General features: G+C 45.3%; 1 protein-coding gene across 2 annotated transcripts; it reads left to right on the top strand.

The window, feature by feature from the left end:
- Nucleotides 1–1275: 1275 nt before the first annotated feature.
- On the top strand, nucleotides 1276–4178 carry LOC146891055 (lymphocyte antigen 6K-like). 2 transcript variants are annotated; one of them, XM_087898710.1, is made up of 5 exons: nucleotides 1276–1419; nucleotides 1722–1804; nucleotides 2599–2700; nucleotides 3782–3824; nucleotides 3927–4178. In XM_087898710.1, the coding sequence occupies exons 2-5, from the start codon at nucleotides 1741–1743 to the stop codon at nucleotides 4087–4089; spliced, it is 372 nt and encodes a 123-aa protein (XP_087754836.1). In that variant the 5' UTR covers nucleotides 1276–1419; nucleotides 1722–1740; the 3' UTR covers nucleotides 4090–4178. The 2 variants fall into 2 exon arrangements, with proteins under 2 accessions (XP_087754836.1, XP_087754835.1); XM_087898709.1 differs by having other exon boundaries at nucleotides 3782–4178.
- Nucleotides 4179–12880: the final 8702 nt, after the last annotated feature.

Raw genomic sequence — 12880 nt, forward strand, 5'->3', positions numbered from 1 at the left:
GAGAGAGAGCGCGCCTTTGTGGTGGTATTGAGATGGGGAGTCTTTGGAGACAGGTTGGCCATGATGAGCTAGCTGTCCTTATGAAAAGGATGCTGGATGCGAGTTCAATCCTTCCTCCCTTCTACTATGCAACCATAGGCAGAGCCAGCTAAAAGCAACAAGCCCTCAGCAGACATAGGAACTCATGGCACCTTGATCTTGGGACTTCTCAGTCTCCACAGCTGTGAGACATAACTCTCTCTTGTTCATAGCCTCATTTTTCCAGCATTTGCTAGAGATGCCCAAGGAGCCTGGGACACATGCATCCAAACCTATATCCAGTTGAAAGTATTGGGAGTCAATGGTCAAAGGAGGAGAAGTGAATTTCTATTATTAACCACAACAAAGTAATCTCTTCATAAAGAAATTAATAGGAAAATGGACCACAGACACACACGGATGGATGGATGGATGGATATATAGAAAAATAGATAGATTGAAAAAAGATATTGCTAATATCCACTAGAAAAAAAGATACTTCTTCAGCCTAGTTCATTCAAAATGGAGAATAAAAATTACACCAGGCTCTATTCGAATCTTAAGATAGTGAGAATTCAAAGGATGGGTAAGAATGCTATTTGCTTCAAAAAAAATTAGAGATCCTGAACTCAGGCATTCGTTTATGATAACAGACCGATAAAGTCACCCACTGATCGATGCAGCAACTGTAGAAAACTGGTCTAAGCTGCATATGCAACTAACCCTCTGACTTTGTACCTCATTGCTAGCAATGCTGCCCTTGTGGATACTTTCATACACTGAGAGTGACATTCGAGATACTTCAGTACTGCAGATAACATTTAAAATACTGTTATTTTAAAGGACACACCGTGTTAAATTTTGGATACAGGAAACATGTAGCTGTGACAAAAATAAGGAACATTATCACAGGCTTGTGAGGAGAAAGTAAAGTAAAAAGGGAGCAAGAGAAACGGGAATGAGTTTGGCTGGAATTCTCTAAGGGACATCTGGCTGACAAATCCCCAGTAGCGCTTCTTGTGCCAAACCCAGTCCCTCCTGCAGGTTATGCGTGGATATTCACTCATGGAACTAATCTGAACACAGACTCTGGCACCACATCTGCCCCAGGTGGCATAGGAAGGTCAGAGTGGGGCTCTCTGGGGCCCAGCTCCCAGGGGAGCAGGGTCCTCCCGCGTGAAGAACGATTGCAGTGGGTTCCTGCAGAGGGCGCTGTTTGCCAGGTTTCACACAGACCCTGAGTCGCCCCCTCTGGTTGAACCTCTCTGGCGGGACTGGCTGGAATGTTCCAGAAGGAGCACCAGTGGCACCTGTAGGGGGCAGTGTGTGAGGAGAGCGGCCCCAAACCAGCTGCTTCTCAGACCTCTCCAGTCAGAAGCCAAGACTCCTGGACACACTGAGGTAAGGACTGCTGAGGAGGGGAGTGTGATTGGGGCTGTAGACTAATTAACCGCTCATCTCTCAGATCAGCAAGTGGTCCAGAGCATAGACTCTGTGGGGCAAAAAGTGTGAGGAAGTTTCTCTGAGGTGTGAGTGCATGGGGCGCAGGGGTGGGGGTGGGGCGAGAGAACACGGGGTGAGGGCAGCAGGAGTCCGGAGGGTGGGGAGGTGGGAGCAGATTCTGGACCAGGAGACTGGAGGCTTCTGTGACAGGCAGACCGGGGACATCAGGGAGCAGAGCTAGCCACTCCTCTCCTCGACAGGACCAGGCACCCTCTGGAGATGGTGGTCCTACTGGCCTTGCTCATAGCCATGGGCTTGTCATTGGTGCAGACCCAAGAAGCAAGTAAGTGCTGCGTCCCTGTGCCCCTAGAAGAGCCAAGATGATGAAGCTTACTGACACCAGAGGGAGCCCACTGTGATAGATCACACTAAAGTCCAGGAAGGAGAGACCCAATGTTATGAAGGCTACAGTGGGGAGTGGGGGGGCTAGAGTGGGGGAGGGGGCGGGAGTAGGCCTACTGGGGATGGAGGGGTTGAGGTGTGCTGGTGAAGGCCAGCAAGGGTGTGCTTCTGATTAGGAACTTCCCCTAGGGGCAAGAGTTGTGCACTCATTCCCTGGGGCTCCTGGTCTGCCTCTCCCACCTCTCCTACTTGGAAGGTAGTTTGGAAAACCGAGGCCACCCTAACCTTGGAACTTCAGCACTGCCCGAGGATGGGGAATTAGTGGAGAGGGTGCCTCCACTGTCTTCCCCAAGCTGGACCTGTGCTAGTCCGTCTGACGCAGGAGAGTTTATAGTGCCCACCTAGGAAGGGACCTGGAAACAAGGCGGGTGGGACAGGAGAAAGGGTGGCTGTGGAAATGGATGTCCTTTGGTATTTCTGGACACTCAGGAGTGTCTGTTTGAGAACGTGGGTTCATGCAGTGTGCCCAGATGTGAAGGACCAAGTGAAATAGCCAGTGGACAAGTGGGGGAGCCTCCACAGGGAGGCTGAGAACTTAGGTGGCCTGCACAGACAGTGGGCATGGGGAGAGTTAGGAGCTCACTGGACTTGGCCGCCGCTTGAAATTGGGTGACGGGTTTGGTGCTGCAGGAGGAACAATGGTCCCATTCTCTCTTTTCCAATCCCTCACTTCAGAGAAACTCTCCTGTCACTCCTGTGAGGCAGAGAACAGCTTTAACTGCACAAATCCAACGGAGTGTAAACCTGAGGAACCTTTCTGTATGATGGCTGCCGTCAGTAAGTGTTGCTTCATTCTGGGTTCGTCCTAGGATCCTGTGGGCAGGACACATGCTGTTGGGAATAGGAGCTGTCAATCAAACGTACCTTTAAAAACAAAAACAACAGTTAACAATGATAACACACACACACACACACACACACACACACACACCAAAAAAAAAAAAAACAGGCAAAAATGATGAAAAGAAAGTCATGAGCAGAAGGTGCAGGCTGAGTGCCGGGGAAGCACGAGCCAGGCAGGAACAATGGAGTCAGCCATGGACACTAGAGAGCTGGGAGAAGAATAGAGATTTGTCTGCTTCTATTTCTCTTTAAAAGAAACGGAACTCTAATGATGTCAAAGGCCATACTGATACCAGCATCTAGGTAGGCTTGATGAGGGTCAGTTACAGCTTTATCCACTTGAAGAAGTGGCCATTGCTTAGGTGTTTGCAGACTGACTCAGCCCCCCACTCCTCACGCCTTGATTCACTACAGAAATTCTGGATACTAGAAGGGCTTCCTTCCCAAAGTGGATCTAGGGAACCCATCCCATTCTACCTACATGAGGGTTTTCAGCACATGAGCATTCAAATTCAGTCCCCATCACCACCAGCACACACACACATCCCTGTGTGTCTCTCTGTGTTCTGGGAAGTTTGTAGGATGGGGGAGCAGTAGACAGGACTGGATTCAGCTAATTGGAACTTTATTCCTTAATATGAAGAAAACTCTTGTGTGCAGTGCAAGATGATGTTCAAAGACTAGCCTCTCAGCTGGATCTCACTCAGCACGGCCAGAGCTCCTTCTGATCTGCTTGTCTGTTTCAGTTGCGGGAGTCAATTCTGTGTTTTAAAAAAGTTGAGGATCAAGGATCCTCTGTTTCCAAATAGAGGCACAAACCCCCATAGCACGTGGAGCCCCACACAGTCCACCCTGGAACAGCCTGGACTTCTTCCCGAGCGGTGGCTCCGATCCTCCGACTGATGCTCTCGTTAAGTGAGGATTTCTGACGGGGTCTCGCGTGTGCAGAAAACCCCGAGAGACTCCGGTATCAGGACCTCGGGCTCATCATATCTTTTCCTTTCTTTCCTATTAGAAATCTATGAACGTTTCTACCTGTCTTCAAAGCAGTGCAGCAGGTACTGTCCAGTACATCTAGATGAAACTCCTATCTCTCGTGCTGGACCGCCACAGCCGAAGCCCTTTGTGGTCCAAAAGCCCTTGCCCTTCTTATTTTCAAGGTGCTGCAAATGGAACTTGTGTAACGAGTTTGGGCCGCATATTGGGCTGTTCAAGGAGCAGCCCGGGAAAGCCAGTGAGAGAAGACACAGATACACTGGGCTGTTCCTGCCTGGCTTCATGGTCCTTGCTGCTCCTGGGCTTGCAGACCTCAGCCTGCTGTAAGCTGCAGATGGCCCTAGAGCGTGCCTGTGGGCCACGAATTCCCTGGACCCTGATGGACCCTTCTGATTAAATTTGTTTTCCTTCATTAACCTGCTGGCTTGAGTCCTGTGATCTCTGGATGGGCAGGTGGGAAGCCAGGCTCCATAGCTGTCAGCCCAACAGCTCCTTGCCTTCCATAAGAGCCAGTTGCTGGTCAGTGCCTCTGAAATTAACCCTCCCTTTTCCATCCACTACCTCTGAGTGTCTTTGAGTGCCTCTGAGCTGGTGCAGAGGGAACCCTCACCTCCTCCACAAACACAACATGCACCGGGACCCAGGATCAAAGGGAAAGATGGAATAACAGGAGCAAACATCCTCAAGTTAAATCTCCTCTCTGCCATCTATGCAACTGTCTGACACTGTGCATCCATTTGTAAATTTGCACCCATGGATCGATCTGGCATCAGAAGATTGGGCCAGACAGATGGCAGCAGGAATAGGTCCTCTGTGTTCCTAGTGAGCTACAGCCATCCATAGGAGCTGACCTCTACCAAACAAGGACTTCTCACCCTGCATTTTAGCTCCTGTCAGGGCAGGGGTGCCTGCCTATATACTCCATCTTCTTTCTGGTCTTAGGCAGCTGGGAGGGAGAGCACTGGAGAACCTTCTAGAAAATCTCTGTACTGATTCCGTGGCATCTCTGTCATAGGAGTCAAAGTCTATTTGGGGGACAGGGATCAGGAAGGGTCCTCGAGGGATGGACATTATCTTCAGGACTGGAGTTGACCTCTAACATCATCTGTCCATCACAGGCTCTGAGTTCACACCCTGCCCTTGACCACCTGCTAACAACAGCCAGGCCATTTCTACACCCCTGGGGTGAAGTTTAGGTGTACTTTTGTGAGGGCAGAGAAAAGTTGAGTACCCTGAAGTAACAGGTGGGGGAGGGTGAACATATATGAAGAATTAATATAATGGCCTATGGAGGGTTTTTGTTTCTTTAGCTGATTGGATTTTTTTTTTTTTTTGTCTATGTGTCAACCTGGAAGAGGGACATATATTGAGAAAATGCCTCCATCAGATTGACTAATGACCGATTACTTAGAGACATTTTCTTGATTAGTGACTGACGTGGAAAAGCCCATCCCACTGTGCGTGGTGCGGCACATGGGGTCCTGGGTTGTATCAGCAAAATGGGCAAGCTACAGGCAGCAAGCTAGGAAGCCGGCATCCTTCGCGCTTTCTGTTTGGGCTCCTTCCTCTAGAGGTTATTGCCCTGATTCCCATATTTTCTACATGGTGTTACAGCCAAGTTCTGGGCCAACCTTGGTATCCAAAGCCACCCCTCTAGACAGGCTGCTGCTACCTAACAAAAGGCTCAGCAAGTACTGCTCCTTCTCTTTTGATATTATGTAGATCGCCTGGGAAGAGGTGTGAATTCCAAGCTAGTGACTAAGTTGTGGGCATGACTGCAGTCCCCCTACACCCCCTTCCCCCGGAAAAGAATATTAATGAGCTTCCACCTTGGTTTACCTGGGGGAATAAAAGGTGTTTGAATAATAAACGCAGGTGATCCTCAGGGATGAATGAAGCCTGAGACTCCCTCTCCTTATTGCTGTGTGAACTGTGTCTCAATTTTTCCCGCGCCTCCACACAGGTCCAGAGTGGGAAAAGTAGTTTATGTTGGGGCATCGGACCCCGACACCCTGCCTTCCCTACAGGATGGACAACTGCAGAGGGAACTTAACCTTTTCCTCACCAAGCTGCTTTTGGTACTGGTGTTTATTAAGGCAACAGAAAGCAGATGAGGCCACACGGCAGAGTCCTATTGGAGTTTATTTTATGGTTGGGCATTGAACCCCTCCATAGTGGCGCCTGCAACATGGGACTGACCGCTGAACCCTGAGAAATGCCGGAGGAAGGACCAGAAGTAAGAAGGAGACCGTGAGGAACACACGAGAATAAACCTCACCACACGTGGATACATGAGTAGTGAGCGCTCAGATAATGAAGCAGGACAGTAATATTGGGAGTAAAATTTGTAAATATAGAAATATGAGACAAGGAAAAGGCAATCAAATGGTTATACAGTTGATTGAAGATATATTAAAAGACCGAGGGGAGAGAGTACAGCAGCATTAGACACAAGAATTTTTAGAATTCATAGAGGATATATGCCCTTAGTTTTCTGAGTGCAGGACCTTAGATGTTGCACTATGGAAGAAGTGGGAATGAGGATTCAACAACATTATTGTAAGTATGGACCAGAAAGCATCCCTGAAGATAAGCCTTATTTCTGGATGCTAATACAGGAAAGGTTGGACTTAAATCCTGACCAGCGGGAGATACTTACATCTGCGCCACCTGAGGAGTTGCAAGATACTCTTATGAAACAGAGCAGTTACAATAGGTCAGAGACTAATGATTTAGACTATGAAGGGGGGTCATCATCTCTCTCACTAGCAAACAGCAGCGCTGAGAGACAGAGACAAGATGATAGGCTTCAGAGAGAAACAAAAGTCTTGAGAAGGATGGTAACCTTGCTATCTCACAGATTAGGAACTATGCAGATACAGGACTCTTGTCAGAAGAGCAATACTCTTCCTACGGTAATAGCAGGTTTAGATCCACCCACAAGTTCAGAGTACACCAAAAGTAAAACAGAAACATAACAATAGCAGCGAACCTCCTCCACAAGCCTGTATCAGAGAAGCCGCTAGCAGAGGAGAAGAGATGCAAGGATTTCAGTTGTTCCCAGTAATGGAACGGAGAGATGCACAGTGAAATCTGCTTAGAATACATACTACTATATCATTTAAGTTACGCAAAGAATTAAAAACCGCTTGTGCTCAATACCGTGCCATGGGATCCTTTAGCCAGACACTGTTAGAAAATATAGTCGTAGGAGCTCTGCCACCAGCGGATTGGAAGCAGATAGCTAAGGCTTGCCTGTTAGGAGGAGATTATCCATTGTGGAAAACCGAATTTACAGAACAGTGTTGGGCCAAGCTGAGAGAAACAGAGCCCAGCAAAATTCCTATTTCATATGAGATGCAGGTGAGAGACCTTATATGGGAACAAATCAATAGTTAGAATATGATATAGCAGCATATGTCCAAATTAGTGCAGCAACCAAGTTGCTCCAAGGCCTTACTCCAAGGCCTGGAGTAAGCTTCCATCGTCAAAAGAACAAACTGAGGAGTTATCTAGTATAAACAGAGACCAGATGAGTTATTTCAAGACTTTGTTTCCAGACTAACACAGGCACCTAATAGATTGATTGGAAACTCAGAAGCAGGACAGATAATAATTAAACAGTTAGCATTTGAGAACACCAATGCTGTATGCAAGGCAGCTATAAGATCTTTTAAGAAACAGGGTAACATTACAGATTATATCCAAATTTGCTCGAATATTGACCAGTCATATACACAAGGAATGGCCTTAGCTGCTGCCTTACAGGGAAAGACAATTAACGATGTCTTATCACAGCAAGGAGACCTAGTCCCAGGGAGAATGCAAGCTACAGGAATACCTAGGTTGTTTTGGATGCTGTCTCATGGGGCATCTGGTCAGACGATGTCCTGATAGGAGAGTAAACCCAAGAACTAGAAGAGAACCAGGATTATGTAGGAGATGCAGGAGAGGAAAGTATTGGACTAGTGAGTGCAGATCAAAAAGAGATGATCTAGGAAATCCCCTTTCGGGAAACTGACACAGGGGCCAGCCTCAAGCCCACAGACAAACTTATGGGGCAATCCAGCAATCTGTACCCTCACAAGGAAATCTATACAGGACCTTTTCAGAACAACCCCAGGAAGTGCAGGACTCAACCTCAGTTCTTCCATATACATGGTTCTGACACCTGAAATGGGGATACACGCTCTCCCCACAGGGGTCTATGGGCCTATACCAAAAGGCACTATAGGATTATTGTTAGGAAGAAGTAGCTCAACTATGCAAGGAATCTTTGTGGCTCCTGGAGTCATTGATGCTGATTTTGAGGGAGAGATCAAGGTGGTGACTCACTCACCAAGTGGAGTTTCTGAGTAAACCAGGTCAGAAGCTTTCACAATTAATTTTACTCCCGGCTGTGCAAACCAATAATCAGAGTAAGAAAGAAATGAGAGGAAAGGACAGATTTGGTTTGTCTGATGCATATTGGGTAAAAGCCATAGGTACTCAGAGATCAGAACTCACTTTGGTTATAAATGGAAAAAGATTTTTCTGGCCTTCTAGAAACTGGTGCAGATATTTCAGTTATAACCGCCAGTCAATGGTGGCCCAAAACAGAGACTATTACATAGCTACAAGGAATTGGTCAGACTAGAAATCCTGAACAGAGTAGTAATGAACTGCATTGGAAAGATGGGAAAGGCAATGAAGGAACTTTTAAGCTGTATATTATTCCTTATTTACCTGTGAATTTACGGAGCCAAGATATTATGTCCAGAATGGGAATATATTTATATTCCCCCAGCACAGCTGTTACTAATCAGATGCTTCAACAAGGATTATTACCTAATCAAGGTCTAGGCAAGAATAATAAGGGAAAGATTGATCCCATCATGACTAACAGTAGACCTAAAGCAGGATTAGGGTATTTTTAGGAGAGGTCACTGAAAAACCTGCACTCCATGCAGACCCGATAGTATGGAAAAGTGATGAGCCTGTATGGGTAAATCAGTGGCCTCTAACACAAGAAAAATTACAAGCTTCCCAGTAGTTAGTGCAGGAACAGCTAGATAATAAGCATATTTCTCCTTCTAATTCACCATGGAACTCTCCAATTTTTGTTATTAAAAAGAAATCAGGAAAGTGGAGATTGATTCAGGATTTAAGGGAGGTTAATGCAACCATGCAGCCAATGGGAGCGTTACAGCTAGGGCTGCCTTCTCCCACAGCAATACCAAAGGGCACACATAAAATTATTTTAGACTTGTATTTTTTTTGTTACCAAGTATGTGGTCAATTTTTGAGAAGGTTCCATGAGGTGCTGAGAAGAAGGTATATTCTTTTCTGTTTGGATGGAATATTCTATAGATGTCTGTTAAGTCCATTTGAGTCATAAGATCTATAAGTTCTCTTATTTCTCTGTTCATTTTTTGTCTGATTAACCTGCCCAGTGGTGAGAGGGGAGTGTTGAAGTCTCCCACTATTAGTGTGGGGGGTTTAATATACATCAATTATATATAAATTGAAATTGTCTTGGCTCAGCTTCCTGAAGTGCTGGGATTATAGACCTGTGCCACAATATCCAGTTCTTTTTCGTCTCTCAAAATAGACAGCTTCTGAGTTCACTGGGATTGGATAAATACATTGAAAACAAAAGCAATCTTGAGAACTCTGTCTTCGTGCCTTCTAGGGTTTAGCTCTTGGTTGTTCCCAAAGTAACCAAACTTAGTATCTTGTCAACTCTTGTAATTGTAATTTTTTTATTGTGCTAGTTTGACCTCTGTGTGTGTGTGTGTGTAACATATACTGAAGTCAAGTGCTCTGCACTACACTATATGCCCAAGCCTTATTTGTATATAGTTTTAAATAAAGTTTTAAAAGGAAAAAAAATATTTTAGACTTAAAAGATTGTTTTTATACCATTCCTTTGGTGCCACAAGATTGCCAAAGATTTGCTTTTAGTATTCCTTCAGTTAATTTCAGAGAGCCAATGAGGAGATATAAATGGAATATCTTACCTCGGGGCATGGAAAACAGTACCACCTTATGCCAGAAGTTTGTAGCTCAGGCTATACAAAGGGTCAGAGATCGATTTCCACAGGTTTATATTATTCATTATATGGATGATATCCTACTTGCTCATAGAGATGAGGATATTTTGCTAGAGACATGGATTATTACAACAGAGTCTAAGCCACGCAGGGTTAATCATTGCTCCTGAGAAAGTACAGAGGCACCCACCTTTTCAATATTTAGGTCGTATGTTATACCCCAAGAAAATTAAGCCTCAGAAGATGGAAATTAGAAAGGATAACTTAAAAACTCTTAATGACTTTAAAAGGTTAATAGGGAATATACAATGTCTGAGGCTTTATTTAAGGTTTCCTACAGGAGACCTCGAGCCTCTAAGCAAAATCCTTAAAGGAGATAGTGATCCAAATTTCAGCAGACAGTTTTCAGAAGCTGCTAGATAGATTCTCTCACAGATAGAGCAGGCTATACAAGAGCAGCAGATGTGCTATATTGATTACAGCCAATCACGGCAGGCATATATTTTACCTACAGGACTGGCTCCTACAGCAGTTTTATGGCAGAACGGACCACTTCTGTGGCTGCACCTTCCTGTATCACCAGTTAAAGTATTAAATCCTTATTTTGTAACAGTAGCATGCTTAGCACAGAAGAGCAGGACAGAATCTAGAAAATATTTTGGCAAGGAACCAGCTGTGATCAATATTCCTTACACTAAGCAGCAAATTAAATGGTTATTCCAAAATAGTGATTCTTGGGCAATTGCGTTTGCTCAGTTTCAAAGTCAGATTAGTAATCTTTTCCCATCTGACCAGTTACTGCAGTTTACACAACTGCATTCATTTATTTTTCCTAAAACAGTGGCAAAAGATCCCTTAAAGGATGCTTTGTTAATTTTCACTGATGGCTTATCTAATGGGAAGGCTACATATGTGGCCAAGGATAAAAGACATGTTGTACAGACAGAACCAGCTTCAGCTCAAATAGTTGAGCTGCAAGCTGTAGCTCTAGTGTTTAAGAATTTTGCTAATAAGGCTTTTAATCTATATACTGACAGCCAGTATGTTAATAATGCTTTGCAAATATTGGAAACAGTGCCTTATATAGGAACTAGCAATAAACAAGTTAAGTTATTGTTTCAACAGATTCAGGAAGCCATAGAATGCAGAAAGTTACCATGTTTTGTGGGATATATCAGAGCAATTCAAATCTTCCTGGTCCATTAACTTAAGGAAATGCTGGCACTACAGAAATTCCCAGGAATCCACAAGGTTGACACCAGCTAAGACCCTAAGCAATAGTGGAGAGGGTGTCCAAATGGGCCTTGCCCTGTGGTCAGATTGATGACTATCTTAAATGTTACCATAGAACCTTCATCCAGCAACTGCTAGAAACAGAGGCAGAGATCCACAGGGAAGCACTGGGCTGAGTTCCCAAAGTCCAGTCAAAGAATTGGAGAAGACAGAATATGAGCAAAGTGGTCAAGACCATGATGGGTTCACCCACTGAGACAGCTTACCTGAGCTAATGGGACCTCACCGAATCCAACCTGATAGGGAAGGAAACAACATAGGACCAAACCAGGACCTCTGAATGTGGGTAACAGTTGTATGGCTGGGGAAGACTGTGGGACCACATGCAGTGGGACCAGGATTTATCCCTGCTGCTTGTACTGGCTTTATGGAACCCATTCTATTTGGAGGGATACCTCACTCAGCCTAGATATGGCAGGGAGGGACTTGGTCCTTCCTTAAACCAATATACTACATCTTATTGACCCCCCCTGGAAAACCTTACTCTCTTTGAGGACTGGATGGGGGTTGGGAAAAGAAGGTGGAGGAAATGGGAGAAGGGGAGGGAGTGGAAACTGGAATTGGTGTGTAAAATGAGAAAAGATATACATATTTTTTAAAAAGAAAAATAAAATAAAAATAAAAAGATGTTCCTCCTTCCCCTTTTTGAACACATGGATTCAGTCACGTAGCAGATAGTCTACAGTTCTTCAATCCTAAAATGAAGTGAGAGGAAGGAGCACCAAGAGAGGTTTTAAAAGAGAGACTTAAAGGAAGTACAGAATGAGATGGTTGGAACCCAGAGGCAAAGTTGACAAAGAATGATCTGAAATCTGAAGGAAGGAGGACCGGTACCCTAAAAGAAGGGACATCAGGAGAGGGTTAGAGCCTAGATAGAGGGTGTGCCAGGAAGATTGGGCAGCCATGAAGAAGAGATGCCGAAACAAACTTGGATCCCCGAGGAAGGTGCTCCAGGAACGGCTTTAGGTACTCTCAGAGGCACCCAAGAGAGTTGGAGCCCTAAAAGAAGGGCTCCAAAGGGGTTACAGAAGCCTGAGTTAGGGCATTAAGAGAGTCTGAGAAAGGGTTCTGACCTTCTCTTTGCACATTTCTCTCAGATTCTGATCCCCTTCCGAGGTCCTTCTCTCCAATCAGGGCTGCAGCTCCTGTTTTATGGCCCTGCTTCTGAACTCCAGCCTTAGGCACCCTACCCTCTGTGCTCTGGATTTCTTTTGGTATTTCTCACTCCTGCCTCCCTCACTCTGACCTTTTCATGGCGCTGACCCTTGATACCATTTCCTCGGGGCTCCCACTTTCCTTGTCTCTCCCTTAAGGGCTCCAAACATTTCTTGGATATGATAGGAGGATAAGGATCCTCATATCTCTGTCAATCTCTCTTGGTTGAACTTTGTCTGGGAAGGAGCAGACAGCAATGGTCCTGATAACACATTGCTGATGTGCTCCAACAGTGGTTTGTCTCCTGAGGCTGGGGAGACTTGGACAGGCTGCTTGGCTTTACTTTGCCAATATCAACTACAGGCACCCTGATAATACCTTTAACAGATACAAATCACCATGTGAGAACAACACAGAAATGGCCTAATGCACACATTTTCCACAGTACCCCACACAGGTTCACAGAATTAATAGAGTGTGTGATGTTGAGCATTGACAAGGTCCTCATAAATGACGCTCTGTGGAGTTATTTCTCCATCACAGTGCAATTAACCTGTGAACTATAGTGAGGGAAGGGACTGCCATGTCCTTGACAGGAAGGAACTTTGCACGCAGGCCAGTAGACAGGCAACCCACCC

Source organism: Myodes glareolus, chromosome 19, assembly GCF_982192425.1.
Source record: "Myodes glareolus chromosome 19, mMyoGla1.1, whole genome shotgun sequence".
Taxonomy (NCBI): Eukaryota; Metazoa; Chordata; class Mammalia; order Rodentia; family Cricetidae; genus Myodes; species Myodes glareolus.